General features: G+C 50.1%; 2 protein-coding genes across 4 annotated transcripts in view; one reads left to right on the plus strand and one right to left on the minus strand.

Annotated features, from left to right (window-relative positions):
* The window catches only part of LOC140481058 (arfaptin-2-like), a 43,986-nt gene extending 38,368 nt beyond the window's left edge, over positions 1–5,618 (minus strand). Inside the window, exon 1 of one of the 2 annotated variants that reach the window (XM_072576661.1) lies at positions 5,537–5,618. The gene's annotated coding sequence lies outside the window, so the exon portion shown is untranslated. The remainder of the gene's footprint in view (positions 1–5,536) is intronic. The other variant, XM_072576655.1, reaches the window with a different exon arrangement.
* On the plus strand, positions 5,100–10,265 carry timm10b (translocase of inner mitochondrial membrane 10 homolog B (yeast)). 2 transcript variants are annotated; one of them, XM_072576664.1, is made up of 3 exons: positions 5,100–5,303; positions 8,197–8,292; positions 9,567–10,265. In XM_072576664.1, exons 2-3 carry the CDS (start codon positions 8,227–8,229, stop codon positions 9,834–9,836), a joined length of 336 nt encoding a protein of 111 aa, XP_072432765.1. In that variant the 5' UTR covers positions 5,100–5,303; positions 8,197–8,226; the 3' UTR covers positions 9,837–10,265. The 2 variants fall into 2 exon arrangements, with proteins under 2 accessions (XP_072432765.1, XP_072432764.1); XM_072576663.1 differs by lacking the exon at positions 5,100–5,303 and adding an exon at positions 5,628–5,727.
* Positions 10,266–15,811: the final 5,546 nt, after the last annotated feature.

Genomic DNA, 15,811 nt, shown 5'->3' on the forward strand with positions numbered 1-15,811 from the left:
TCAAAATTCAACTCATCCTAACATTAACTCACAGTTCAACCAAAAAAGAAAAAAAACTTTACAGTGCCCAGATCCCACTTTCTCCCTCATACACATTGATCCTTCCAGCCCTCAGAACCACATGTAACTCCTCCTTGAAAACATTCAATATTTGGCCTCAGCCACTTTCTGTGGTAGAGAATTCTACAGGCTCACTGCAGTGATGACACTTCTCATCATCACCAATTCATAAACTGTGATCCCTGGTTCTGGGCTCACCACCACGTGGAACATTCTTCCTCCATCTACCCTGTCTAGTCTTGTAAGAATGTTATAGGTTTGTATGAGATTCCCCATCATTCTTCTAAACTCCAGTGAATCTAGTCCTAACTGATCTAGTCTCTCTTCATACATCTCAGGTACCAATTCTGGCAAACATTTGTTGCAGTCCCTCTACAGATAAGGAGACCAAAACTGCACACAATATTCCAGGTGTGGTCTCACCAAGGCCCTGCACAATTGCAGCAAGACATCCCGGCGCCTGCGCTTGAATTCTCTTGTTATGAAGGCCAACATAGCATTCACCTTCACGCTGCCTGCTGCACACTTTCAGTGATTGGTGTACAAGGACACCTAGGTCTCATTGCACCTCCCACTTTCCAATGTATAACCATTCAGTTCATAATCTGCCTTCCTGTTTTTTGCTCCCAAAGTGGATAACCACATATTTACTCACATTATGCTGCATTAGTTATGCAGATGAAGTGCAGGAGGCATATGTGATACTTATGTGTGAATTGTTTCAATCAGAGGATGGTGGGTATCCGGAACTCACTGTCTAAAAGGGTGGTAGAGGTGGAAAAACCATTTAGGAAATATTTAGATGATCACTTGAAGATCCAGAGCATACCAGGTTTTAGGTCAAGTGCTGGAAACTGGGTTGAGAGTTGCTAGGTGGTGCTGGGGTAATGTCACTGGGTGACTAGCACAGAACCCCAGACTAATACTCTGAGGTGGTAAGTTCAAATCCCACCATAGCAGATGGTGAAAGTTGAATTCAATAAAAAGCTGGTCTAATGAAAACCATATAAGTGTTGCCCATTGCTGGTAAAATCTCATCAGGTTGACCAATGTTCTTTGAGAAAGAAAATCTGCCATTACTTGGTTTACATGTGACTCCAGACCCACAGCAATGTGGTTGAGTTTTAACTGCCCTCTGGGCAATTAGGGATGAGCAACAAATGTTGACCTAACCAGTGACGCCCACATCTCGAATTAATACAAGTGCCCTTGATGATCTATGTGATGGTCCAAAGAGCTTCTTTCCATACTCTGACACTATAGCGAGAACTTTGAAATTCAGGTGCTTCTGAATTGGAAATCAACATGGGTCAGTGAACAGAGTGGGTAAATGAGAATTCGACATAGGCAGCAGGAAACAGTGAAACCTTAACGAAAGAAACAGCAACACAAAATGCACTGCATTAGTGACTGCATCTGTCCTGTAGATTTCTAAAGTGCAGATCTGCCATTGACTCAGCAATTGTTAACACCTCCTCAGGATTCTTGGGTGTTATCTATCAATCAATATACAGGTTTTGAATGATTGGAGGGAATAATTCCCTAATCAGACAGTAAGATGTGGAAGCCCTTTGCCAGAGAAAAATGGAGTAAAGCTGTACATGCCAGTACCAGTTCTTCAAAAGAAATCATTGCCTAGTGGCAATCTGCTGCTTTTTCCCCACAACCTTGCACACTACTTCTAACCTATAATCATGTAGTGTACTCTTGAACGCCTCATTTGAACCTGTCTCATCAAAAGTAAGGACTGCAGATGCTGGAAATCAGAGTCTAGATTAGAGTGGAGCTGGAAAAGCACAGCAGGTCAGACAGCATCAGAGAAGCAGGAAAAATTGACGTTTCGGGCAAAAGCCCTCACATTTCCAGGTAGTGCATTCCAGATCCCACCCACTTACTGTGTGAATAAGATTTTTCTCACCTCACATTTACTTCTTTTGCAAATCACTTTATAACTGCGCCTTCTGCTTCTGGATTATTTTATGAATGGGAACTACTTCTCTCTATCTGCTCTGTCCAGCTCCCTCATGGTTTTGAAAACTTTTGTCGCATCTCCTCTTAGTCATCTTCACTCCAAAAAGAACAATCCCAATTTCTTCAATCTCTCCTCATCATTGAAGTTTCTTATTCTTGGAACCATTCTTATAAATCACTTCTGCACTCTCACAAATGGGTTCACACCTTTGCCATAACGTGGGGCCCACAACTGTACACAATACTCCAGCTGAGGTCTAACAAAGGTCTTGCCCAAGTTCAATATCACTACCTTGCTCGTGTACGTTATACCCAAATTAATAAAGCAGAGAATACTGTATACTTTAATTATGCACGTACAGGTGCTTTCTCCACCTGGCCTGCCACTTTCAATGATTTGTGTACTTACAGATCATTGAAGCAGATCAATGTCCCTCTGCTCCGAGGCCACCTTTAGAGTTGCACCCTTATTTTATTTGTCTTGCAAAGATCATAAGATCATCAATAGTCTTTACACTGGCTTGATCCCCTCTTACTCTTTCCATTACTAATCTGAATTTAATGACACAATGAGCACTCTTAATCAATGGCTTCCCCACAGATTCCCCAGCACCTAGATTCAGCCTTGTTTTTCACTAGATTAAGAACAGGTTGATCAGCGAAGTTCTCCTGAACACATTTCAGAAATTCATCCCCCTCATACTCATTTACTCTAATATTATTCCAAATTATATTTGTGTAATTCAAGTCCGAAAGGAATACCACTCTATCCCATGTAATTTCCCTGCAGATTTGTTTCACTCTCTCTCTCTCTGTTCATTTGAAGGTATATAAATTAACTCCTGTAGCAGGACCTTGCCTCTCTCTAATACCACAATATCTTCTCTGAACATCATTGCTACCCAATGTCCAACACTCCCACTTTCTTCCTTTTGTCTGTTTGTGTACACTACATAAATGAATCTGTCCATGAGGACATCAGTCTGTTGGGGTACAACCATCCCATTTAAACCAACATCTTAGGGGCTCTCTTGTGATGCATTGGTAAAATCCTTTCCCCAGACCAGAAGGTCCGGGTTCAATTCTCACCTGCTCCAGAGGTGTGTAATAACATCTCTAAACAGGTTGACGAGAAAAACTTTCCCAGCCCCTTTCAGTTCTGAAGAATCATCATACTGGACTCGAAGCATTAACTCTGTTTTTCTCCCCACCGATGATGGCAGACAGGAAACAAAGAGTAGGAATAAATGCGTCTTTTTCTGAGCAGCAGAGTGACAATCAGATATTAGTGTACGTGACACAGCTGGGTGGGTGAGTGCAGAGATGCAGCAGTGTGATTTGGACAAGTTGAGTGAGTGGACAAGTACATGGTAGATGCTGTATAATTTGGTAATGTGAGGTTATCCACTTTGGGAGCAAAAACAGGAAGGCAGATTATTATTTGAATGGATGTAAATTGAGAACGCAGAACGAGACTTGGGTGTCATCATACACTGAAGGTACGCATGCAGGTGCAGCAGGTGGTGAAGAAGGCAAATGGTATATTGGCCTTCATAGCGAGAGGATTTGAGTACAGGAGCACGAATGTCTTGCTGCAATTATACAGTACATTGGTGAGACCACACCTGGAATATTGTGTGCAGTTTTGGTCTCCTTATCTGAAGAAGGATATTCCTGTTATAGAGGGAGTGCAGCAATGGGATGGTTGTAGGACAAAAGGTTAAATTAGTTAGGATTTTGTTTGCTGGAATCAAAACCTGTGGTGCTGGAAAAGCACAGCCAGTCAGGCAGTATCCGAGGAGCGGGAGACTCGATGTTTCTGAAACATCGATTTTCAGATTTGCAGATTTTGAAGATGGATACACCCATTGTCCCCATCTGCTGTGAGCCCTGAGGTAGAATGTACATGATTGCAGATTAAGCAGGTGTAAAACCCACGACAGAATGAAATGTTTAGTAAGGGGAGCTTGGTTCGAGCGGGACTATATTCACTTGAGATTAGAAAGATATGGGGGATCTAGGTGTGGGGAGGATATTTCCGCTGAGTGGGGCGTCTGGAACAAAGCCCTGCCTGCCAATGTAGTTAACTCAGCCACATTAGGGGCATTTAAACAATCCTTGGCTAAGCACATGGATGATGATAGGATAGTGTTGGGGATGAGCTTAGATTAGTTCACAGGTCGGCACAACATCAAAGGCCGAAGGGCCTGTTCTGCACTGTATTAGTCTATGTTCTATGTTCTAAACCCATGATAGGATAGAGACCAAAAACAATTTTTCACTCATAACAGTGATCCTCTGGAATTCTGTGACTGGTGAGGCTGGGTCACTGAATATATATTTTTAAAAAGTTGATAATTTTTTAAATATTAAAGGCATTAGGGTGTATGGAGAGAAAGCAGGAAATTGGTTTTGAGATAGACAATAAGTGCAGGAGTAGGCCATTCTGCCCTATGAGCCAGCACCACCATTCATTATGATCATGGCTAATCATCCACAATCAATATCCTTTCCCTGCCTTAGCTCCATAACCCTTGATTCCACTGTTTTTAAGAGCTCTATCCATCTCTTGAAAGTATCCAGAGACTTGGCCTCCACTGCCTTCTAGGGTAGACAGGTTCAGCCATAATCATATTGAATGGTGGAGCAAGTTCAAAGGGTCTGCTCCTGTTTCTAGTTACCAAGTTTCATGCAGTACTTTCTATTTTCCCAGTACTAGTCTGAATAAATAGTGGCTCTGAACAGTAACAGTTAGTGGTCCTTACCGTGAATAAACAATGAGGACTTCTGATGTTAACAAACTGCATTCCTGTTATCCAGACACATACACAACTGTTACCAGAGGAGTGGGGTTAAATGGGGCTAAAGGAATACCCACAAATGGGGTGAAAGGAGGAGGGACCAGCTATGTGTCCAGGGTCCTGAGGAAGTGACAGAGATAAGGAGGGAGGAGGCAGAGGCAGCACACAAAGCAGGCTGTAGGAAATCTGTATGTCACAGAGGGAGCTATCTGTTACACAGCCTGATCCAAGCAATAGGCAGCTTGTTGTGTTGGACTCTGCTGTTGGAGGTGTATGCAGTTTTAGTTCATGTATGCAGGTGAAGCATTCAGTGATGTTGACAAGGTCAGGGGCAGAATTAGTCTCCAAATACAAGCTACAGTCAGAAACATCATCAATACAAACCACAGCAGAAAGAGGTAGAGACATAAACAGAGGGCAGGTTCACCACCGTGGGAGCAGTCTCAAGGAGGATGGCTGCACTGGCAGTGGGTAAGACAATGTGGTGAGTGACACTCACCAGAGATTGACAACACTGCCACCCCCTCCTGGGTCTGATGGGCACCCCCCACCCCCCACCCCCCCCAGACCCAGACCCAGACCCAGACCCAGACCCAGACCCAGACCCAGACACCCAGACCCCCAGACCCCACACCAACCCGGGGGGGGGAGGGTTTGAGGAGAAGGTTCACCTCGTCCTGCCCTCCCCGTCCCCAATCACTTACCGAGGCGGGTGGTCGCTCCGTGATGGTGATGGGGGGGGGGAGGGGATCCCTCTCTGGGGGCCGGAAAGTTGGGAGGTCGGGGGGTGGGGAAGGAGGAGGCCGGCGCTAGGAAGTGACGACACAATTGGGCGGGTCACCGGAAGCCAGCCGGGAAAGGTCACAGAGACAGAATGGAACCAGAGATCCGCAACGTGAGGGCTCCCCCTCCCCCACCCCCCCCCCCGTGTCCCCCACCCCCCCCCCCCCGTGTCCCCCTCCCCCACCCCACGTGTCCCCCTCCCCCACCCCACCCCCCCCCGTGTCCCCCTCCCCCACCCCACCCCCCCCCCGTGTCCCCCACCCCCCCCCCCGTGTCCCCCTCCCCCACCCCACCCCCCCCCGTGTCCCCCTCCCCCACCCCACCCCCCCGTGTCCCCCTCCCCCACCCCCTTGTCCCCCTCCCCCCCCGTGTCCCCCTCCCCCACCCCACCCCCCCCCCGTGTCCCCCTCCCGCCCCCGTGTCCCCCACCCCCCCCCGTGTCCCCCTCCCCCCCCCGTGTCCCCCACCCCCCCCCGTGTCCCCCTCCCCCCCCCGTGTCCCCCACCCCCCCCCCGTGTCCCCCTCCCCCCCCCGTGTCCCCCTCCCCCTCCCCCCCCGTGTCCCCATCCCCCTCCCCCCCCGTGTCCCCCTCCCCCACCCCACCCCCCCCATGTCCCCCTCCCCCACCCCACCCCTCCCCCCCCGTGTCCCCCTCCCCCCCCGTGTCCCCCTCCCCCCCGTGTCTCCCTCCCCCCCCGTGTCTCCCTCCCCCCCCGTGTCTCCCTCCCCCCCCGTGTCTCCCTCCCCCCCCCCGTGTCTCCCTCCCCCCCCCGTGTCTCCCTCCCCCCCCGTGTCTCTGTCTCCCCCCCCGTGTCTCCCCCCCCGTGTCTCCCCCCCCCCCGTGTCTCCCCCCCCCCGTGTCCCCCTCCCCCCCCGTGTCCCCCTCCCCCCCCCCCCGTGTCCCCCTCCCCCCCACCCGTGTCCCCCTCCCCCCCCCCCCCCCCGTGTCCCCCTCCCCCCCCCCCCCCCCGTGTCCCCCTCCCCCCCCGTGTCCCACTCCCCCCCCCCGTGTCCCACTCCCCCCCCCCCGTGTCCCACTCCCCCCCCCCCGTGTCCCACTCCCCCCCGTGTCCCCCTCCCCCCCCTGTGTCCCCCTCCCCCCCCTGTGTCCCCCTCCCCCCCCCGTGTCCCCCCCCCCGTGTCCCCCTCCCCCACCCCACCCCCCCCCGTGTCCCCCTCCCCCACCCCACCCACCCCCCCCCGTGTCCCCCTCCCCCACCCCACCCCCCCCCCGTGTCCCCCTCCCCCACCCCACCCCACCCCCGTGTCCCCCACCCCACCCCCCCCCCCCGTGTCCCCCACCCCACCCCCCCCCGTGTCCCCCTCCCCCACCCCACCCCCCCCGTGTCCCCCTCCCCCCCCCCCCGTGTCCCCCTCCCCCCCCCCCGTGTCCCCCTCCCCCCCCCCGTGTCCCCCTCCCCCCCCCCCGTGTCCCCCTCCCCCCCCCCGTGTCCCCCCTCCCCCCCCCCCGTGTCCCCCTCCCCCCCCCCGTGTCCCCCTCCCCCCCCCCCGTGTCCCCCTCCCCCCCCCCGTGTCCCCCTCCCCCCCCCCCGTGTCCCCCTCCCCCCCCCCCGTGTCCCCCTCCCCCCCCCGTGTCCCCCTCCCCCCCCCCGTGTCCCCCTCCCCCCCCCGTGTCCCCCTCCCCCCCCCCGTGTCCCCCTCCCCCCCGTGTCCCCCTCCCCCCCCCGTGTCCCCCTCCCCCCCGTGTCCCCCTCCCCCCCCCCGTGTCCCCCTCCCCCCCCCGTGTCCCCCTCCCCCCCCCCGTGTCCCCCTCCCCCCCCCCCGTGTCCCCCTCCCCCCCCCCGTGTCCCCCTCCCCCCCCCCCGTGTCCCCCTCCCCCCCCCCCGTGTCCCCCTCTCCCCCCCCCCGTGTCCCCCTCTCCCCCCCCCCCGTGTCCCCCTCCCCCCCCCCCCCCCGTGTCCCCCTCCCCCCCCCCCCCCCCGTGTCCCCCTCCCCCCCCGTGTCCCCCTCCCCCCCCCCGTGTCCCACTCCCCCCCCCGTGTCCCACTCCCCCCCCCCGTGTCCCACTCCCCCCCCCCCCGTGTCCCCCTCCCCCCCCCGTGTCCCCCTCCCCCCCCCGTGTCCCCCTCCCCCCCCCGTGTCCCCCTCCCCCCCCCCCGTGTCCCCCTCCCCCCCCCCCCCGTGTCCCCCTCCCCCCCGTGTCCCCCTCCCCCCCCGTGTCCCACTCCCCCCCCCCGTGTCCCACTCCCCCCCCCCGTGTCCCACTCTCCCCCCCCCCGTGTCCCACTCCCCCCCCCCCGTGTCCCACTCCCCCCCCCCCGTGTCCCACTCCCCCCCCCCGTGTCCCACTCCCCCCCCCCCCGTGTCCCCCTCCCCCCCCCCGTGTCCCCCTCCCCCCCCCCCCCCGTGTCCCCCTCCCCCCCCCCCCCGTGTCCCCCTCCCCCCCCCCGTGTCCCCCTCCCCCCCCCTGCCCCCCCGCCCCCCGCCAAGCCCCCCTGCCCCCCGCCCCCCGCCCCCCGCCCCCCGCCCCCCGCCAAGCCCCCCTGCCACCCACCAAGCCCCCCGCCAGTTTGTTTCTGCTCAGCTCCGATCTTAATCTCCTGTTTTCTCTCTGTTTCAGCTGCGGGACTTCCTGTTAGTCTATAACAAAATGACAGAAACCTGCTTCAACAAGTGTGTGACCAACCTCAACTACAGGAATATCACATTAACTGAGGTAAGTCCCAGCATGACCGGCTGGGACTATTGTCTATTGATATCTGGACGGCATGAACGAGTTGGACCGAAGGGTCTGTTTCCATGCTGTCTCTCTCTCTGACTCTTTGACTCTGAAGTATTCAGATGTGCACTTGTGACGCCAAGGCAAACAAGACTCGGGGTTAAGTGCTAGATTAGAATAATTAAGTGATTGTTTTTGACTGGCGCAGACTTGATGGGCTGAAGAGCCTTTTCTGTGCTGCAGACCTCTTTGATTCTGTGAACATCATTACAGGAGCAAGGGGTCATTTGGACACTCTATCATAGCTCAGATCGTTATTCAACCCCCAATAATCTATCATCCTTTGATTAACCAGAGATCAAAAAGGGCTATTACACCTGGAAATAAGAGGCATAGCTCCGTGATAGATGAATACTTTGCAGCTGTGTTTACCTAAGGAGCAGTGTTGCCCAGGATGTGGTGACAGAGGCAGAATCTCAGTCACTAGAAGGGTTTAAGATTAATAAGGAGATGGTATTCAAGACACTGTTGGTAGTGAGAAATCACCAGATCAGATGCACGGCAGAAATTTGCCAAACCTGCTTAGTCAGCACCTTTTAAAACCATGACCATTTCCGTCTAGAAAGACAAGGGTACAAATACATGGGAACACTACCACCTTCAAGTTTCCCTCCAAGCCACTCACTATTCTGACTTAGAAATATATCACCGTTCCTTTAGTGTCACTGGGTTAAAATCCTGGAATTCCCTCCCTAAGGGCATTGTGGATCTACCTACTTCACATGGATTGCAGCCGTTCGAGAAAGCAGCTCACCCCCACTTTTTCAAGGGGCAAATAAGGGTAAATAAATCCTGGGCACAGCCAAAGATACCCAAATGTCATAGGGGAAGGGAGAGTGGAAATTGCAGAGGTACTGGCAAATTACTAGTTACTCTTTGACAATGCGGCACTCTCTCAGTGCTGACCCTCTTACAGTGTGGCGCTCCCTCAGCACTTACCCTCTGATAGCACGGTACACCCTCAGCACTGACCCTCCAATAGTGCGGTGCTCTCTCAGCGCTGATCCCGTCAACAGTGCAGCACTCCCTCAGCACTGACCCTCTGACAGTGCAGCACTCCCTCAGCACTGACCCTCCGACAGTGCAGCACTCCCTCAGCACTGACTCCGTTGACAGTGCGGGCTGTTAGGTGTCTATGCAATATTACACAGTTTGTTGATGGTATGCAATGGAATGGAATGAGCTTTAATATCTGTTTCCTCTCTTTCTAGGAGAATTGCATCAACAATTGTGCTGGTAAATTGATCCACACCAACCATCGGTTAATGAGTGCCTACGTCCAGCTCATGCCAACCATTGTTCAAAGAAGAATCTCTGACTATGAGGCAAAAGCTGCTGAGGTTGTGCAGAAATCAAATGTGAATCTACCTGCATCAGAGAGCCAAAGCAGCATTGCTGAAATCGTACCAGTGGACTTGGAGAATTCCATTATCCCTGACCCCCTGAATCAGACCAACACTGGCTCTCCTGATCAGAGTTAGTTTCTTGGTCCCAATGTCACCGACGTAATTCTTTCACTTACTCTAATGTGCCCAGATTGAGTGATTCGCTCCAACTTCCAGTGAATCAAACAGCGCCAATGGGAGCTGGCGTGTAACAGAAAATCGAGAGACCCAGCACAATACCTACACACTTGCCTGGCATTTTGAACAGGTGGTTGGATTTGTGTTGGCAGAGGCTGGAGCCACAGATTTGCAATGGGCAAATGTGACGTGGAAGGGGCAAGAATTGGGACTGACCACGGCTTCTCGACAGTGATAAAACTGGAAACCAGAAGTCATATTGACCAGAATAGCCAGAGTGGTTCATGCTGGTTGTGAAAAAGCAAATGCAGCTACTGCATGCCTTACACCAAAAAGGAGCTCACAGAGCTACAGCATGGAACTCATTAAAGTTAGTTTCATTGAGAATGTTTCTTTGCTCCTCAGTGAATTAATGCACATTTAAGTTACAAGTGTGGCCCTTGTCAAATGAAAGCACTTAATTCATTTCAGGGAAGTCATTTAAGTAATTGTGGGTAATGATTCAAATGCTGTTTTATTATCTGAACTATTAGTTTAGGAATCTGTTGTCTGCTCCAGGCCCCCACACATGAATTATACCGTCTCCACTAAGGGTGCGGTCCTTGACTGTGTGAGTGATGAGCTGCCTACACCTAAGAGGTAAGATTGGAGACAGTGAGTGCATCACTTTGGGAATAACCCATACAGAGACACCACACCAGTTTCTCTGTCTCTCACTAACAGCATACATTGTTTGAACATTCCTGTGTTCCCAGTGTGTTTATGGGTGCAGCATTTTCACTGAGCTGTGGCTTCCTCACATTCTGTTTTTGCAGCTGTTTTTCCTCTCCATGTTATTGTTGTTATAGTCCCTCTGGAGCAGGGTTTCTCAGAGTGAAGCTTAGGACTCCAAGTGGGGTCATGAGTGGAGATATTGAGGTCAGTTGATCTAAAGCAGCAATGTCTGTCACATCTCTCGAATTCCTCCCATCTCTTAGATCTTCTCTTGCATGCTCAATCCAGTCTGAGTCCTCACTAAAGAGTCATGGCAAACATAGGAATATCAATAGGAGTTGGGTGCAATTGATGCAGATGCAGTTAGCAGGGACACTAGTGGTGACTCTTACCTCTTATCATTCAGGAATCCTTCCTGCTGTTATCAGACTTCTGAATGGACTGATCATATATTAGAGTTGATCTTTCTCTGCATCTTCTCTGTAGCTGTAACAGTATATTCTGCATTCTGTTCTTTTACTCTGATGTACTTATGTAAGGTATGATTTGTCTGGTTAGCAAGGAGAACAATACACGTGACAATAATAAATCAAATCAAAAAAAGCCAAATCAATATGATCCTGGCTGACCATCCACCTCTGTATCTGTTCCTGCCTTTTTCTATTTTCTTTGTTGCCTTTAGCCCTAGGAAGTCTAGGACTCAACATTGAGCTCAATGACTTCTTAACCTCTACCGTCTGTTTTGACTTGTCAAACTCTTCCATCACTCAACCATGTTTTGTTTAAACCTAAATAAAATGCAAAGAACTGCGGATGCTGGAAATCAGAAACAAAATCAGAATTTGCTGGAGAAACCCAGCAGGTCTGGACAGATCTGTGGAGAGAAAGCAGAGCTAACGCTTTGTGTCCAGTGACTCTTCGCAGCATTCTGACCTGGAGTCACTAGATCCAAAATGTTAATTTTGCTTTCTCTCCACAGAATATGCCAGACCTGCTGAGTTTTCCCAGCTGTTTCTGTATTTTTTTTTGTTTGTGTCTTGCTGACTTGACTTTCAGCAGACCTATTTTCTCCTTCTCACACCTATGATTTAAACCTATTTTATATCTCTATCCCCCTTTTGCCAACAATAACCCTCCCTTTGTCTTTTGCTATGGGTATGCTCTCAATCTGTTCCATATGCTCATCCTTCCTTGTTACCAAGAGCCTAAGAAACATCATTTCCAACTCCATTCATTTCTGAAGAGTAATATCAAACTTGAAATGTTAACTCTTGTTTCCCTCTCTACAGATGCTGCCAGACCTGCTGAGTTTCTCCAGCGTTTTCCATTTTTATAATTAAACCTAGTGCTAGGAATAGGAGGATAGAGCAGGTGAATGCGTGGCTGAGGAGCTGGTGTATGAGAGAAGGATTCCCATATTTGGATCATTGGAATCTCTTCTGGGGTAGAAGTGACCTATACAAGAAGGATGGATTGCACATCAATTGGAAAGGGAAGAATATACTGGCAGGAAGATTTGCTAGAGCTGCTCGGGAGGATTTAAACTAGTGGGTGGGGGCACCCAGGGAGATAGTGAGGAAAGAGATCAATCTGAGACTGGTACAGTTGGGAAAGGGAGAGAGTCAAATAGTCAGGGCAGGCATGGACAAAGCAGAGAACAAGATAGGATTGATAAATTAAATTGCATTTACTTCAATGCAAGAGGCCTAACAGGGAAGGCAGATGAACTCAGGGCATGGTTAGGAACATGGGATTGGGATACCATAGCAATTCGACTAGCAGCTTAATGTTCCAGGAATCAAATGCTACAGGAAGGATGGAAAGGGAGGCAAGTGAGGAGGGGGAATGGCGTTTTTGATAAAGGATAGCGTTACACCTGTACTGAGGGAGGACATTCCTGGAAATACATCCAGGGAAGTTGTTTGGGTGAAACTGAGAAATAAGAAAGGGGTGGTCACCTTATTGGGATTGTATTATAGACCCCCCAATAGTCAGAGGGAAATTGAGAAACAAATTTATAAGGAGATTTCAGTTATCTGTAAGAATAATAGGTGGTTATGTATTGGCAAGGTTGTCTTTGTGTGGAGCAGCAGGAGATGAGATACTAAACAACTATTTTGCATTAGTGTTTACTGTGGAGAAGGACATGGAAGATATAGAATGTGGGGAAATAGATTGTGACATCTTGAAAAATATCCATATTACAGAGGAGGAAGTGTTGGATGTCTTGAAACACATGAAGGTGGATAAGTCACCAGGACCTGATCAAGTGTACCCTAGAACTCTGTGGGAAGCTAGGGTAATGATTGCTGGACCCCTTGCTGAGATATTTGTATCATCGATAGTTACAGGTCACGTACTGGAAGACTGGAAGTTGGCTAACGTGACACCACTATTGTATGCGAGGTCCCCTCCGCATCCCAAATGATCCGAAGTTCATCCAGCTCCAGTCCCTAAAGCGGTTTTCGAGTAGCTGGAGTTGGGTGCAATTGATGCAGATGCAGTTAGCAGGGACACTAGTGGTGACTCTTACCTCCCACATTCTGCTGAAGCAACATTTTAACATCAGCTTTTATGATGAATCAGAACACAGTGAAACTGAATGGATTGCATATCCAGTCAAAGCCTTCCACACTGGGAAGGGGAAGTAAAATTCAAACTTCTCCTGCAGAGTTTTGAGATGGAGTCACACAGCATGGAACAGACCCTTTGGTCCAACCAGTCTGTGCCAAACATAATCCCAAACTAAGCTAGTTCCCCTGCTTGCTCCTGGCTCGTTTCCCTCCAAACAGTTCCTGTTCATGTACTTATCCAAATATTTCTTAAATCTTGGAATTGAATCCTCATCCACCATTTCCTCAGGAAGTTCATTTCACATGTGAACCACCGTCTGTGTAAAACGTTCGCCCCTCAAGTCTTTTTTTTAAACCTCTCATTTTAAGAATGTGTCCCCGAGGCTTGAAACCCCCATCCTGGGGAAAAGGCAACTATCATTAACTCTATCTGAACACCTCATTATTTTGTAAACTTCTTTGAGGTCACCTCTCAAAGTTTCAGTTTATCCAGCCTTTCTTTATAACTCAAACCTTCCATACCTGGCAACATCCTGGTAAATCTCTTCTGAACCTTCTCCAGCTTAATAATATCCTTTCTGTAATTGGGCAACCAGAACTGACACAGTATTCCTGAAGGTGTTTGAATATGAGGCAGTGCACCTTGACAGCTGCATCTGCCGCTATCTCTTGCCAAGGGCCCAGTTTTGAACTGAAATATTGAGGTTTATCCTAGATTGCTCCGGGAAGCAAGAAAGGAGGTTGCTAAGCCGCTGGCAAGGATATTTGCCTCCTCACTCTCCACAGGAGTTGTACTTGAGGATTGGAAGGAGGCGAATGTTGTTCCTCTTTTCAAGCAGGGTAATCCCTGGCAATTACAGACCAGTCAGTCTTATGTCTGTGGTCAGCAAAGTTTTGGAAAGAATTCTGAAGCATAGAATTTATGACTATTTGCCAAAGCATAGTATGATTAAAGGCAGTCAGCATGGCTTTGTGAGGGGCAGGTCATGCCTCACAAATCTTATTGAGTTCTTTGAGGAGGTGTCAGGACAGGTCAACAATGGTGGAGCAGTGGATGAGGTGTATATGGACTTCAGCAAGGCATTTGATAAGGTTCCCCATGGTCGGCTCATTCATAAAGTCAGAAAGTATGGGATACAGGGAGATTTGGCAATCTGGATTCAGAATTGGCTGGCTGACAGAAGGCAGAGAGTAGTTGTAGATGGAAAGTATTCTACCTGGAGGTCAGTGTTGAGTGGGGTCCCTCAGGGCTCTGTTCATGGGCCTATGCTCTTTGTAGGTTTTTATAAATGACTTGGATGAGGAGGTTGAGAGGTGGGTTAGTAAAATTGCCAATGACACAAAGTTTGGAGGTGTTGTCAATAGTATCGAGGGCTACTGAAGGCTGCAGCGCGACATAGACAGGATGCAGAGCTGAACTGAGAAATGGCAGATGGAGTTCAACCTGAATAAATGCGAAGTGATGCATTTTGGAAGGTCAAACTCAAATGCTGAATATAGGATTAAAGACAGGATTCTTGGCAGTGTGGAGGAACAGAGGGATCTCGGTGTGCAAGTACATAAATCCCTCAAAGTTGCCACCCAGGGTTGTTAAGAAAGCATATGGTGTTTTGCCTTTCATTAATGGGGAATCGAGTTTAAGAGCCGCAAGGTTTTGCTGCAGCTCTACAAGTCCCTGGTGAGACCACACTTGGAATATTGTGCTCAGTTCTGGTCACCCTACTATAGGAAAGATACAGAGCCTTTGAAGAGAGTGCAAAGAAGGTTTACCAGGATGCTGCCTGGACTGGAGGGCTTGCATAATGAAGAAAGGTTGAATAAACTCAGATTTTCCTCTCTGGAGAAAAGGAGGAAGAGAGGAGACCTGATCAAGGTGTATAAAATAATGAGAGGAATAGGTAGAGTCAATAGCCAGAGACTTTTCCCCAGGACAGGATTGACTGGTACGAGAAGTCATAGTTTGAAGATATTAGGAGGAAGGTATAAAGGAGACATCAGAGATATGTTCTTTTAGCAGAGAGTTGTGAATGCATGGAATGCGTTACCAGCTGTGGTGGTGGAAGCAGAGTCACTGGGGACATTTAAGCGACTGCTGGACATGCACATGAGTTGAGGGGTGTGTTGGTTAAGTTACTATATTTTACGTTAGGATTAAATTTTGGCATAACATAGTGGGCCAAAGGGCCTCTTCTGTGCTGCATGTTTCTATGTTACATGTTCTATTATCAATGATGGTCAGGATGTCCTGTTCTTCCCTGCATTTTAATATTCAGCTCATTCAGATGGCTGAACATTTCTGAGATATGCCAGCTTTGCTCAGCAGTAATCATCAGATAGAAACTCTTGCAGTTCTTGCCAGAGCTCATGAAAACAGGAGAGAACCTTCCGTAAGGATCTCCATCGCACTTCGGTGTGTACGGTAAACCCTGATGCTCGGCCCCAATCTGTGCACTAAAAATGGTGAACAAATGTAATTTATGTAATTCATGATTTTCATGACTTCCTGTAACATTGCAACAGTTGCATTGTTTTGGCTACAAGAGGTTCGTGGTGGAGGATGAGGTAGGTGAGTGGAGTCGAGTGTGTGGTGCTGGAAAAGCACAGCCACTCAAGCAGTGTCTGAGGAGCAGGAAAATCGATGTTTCA

This window comes from Chiloscyllium punctatum, chromosome 9 (assembly GCF_047496795.1).
Source record: "Chiloscyllium punctatum isolate Juve2018m chromosome 9, sChiPun1.3, whole genome shotgun sequence".
NCBI lineage: Eukaryota > Metazoa > Chordata > Chondrichthyes > Orectolobiformes > Hemiscylliidae > Chiloscyllium > Chiloscyllium punctatum.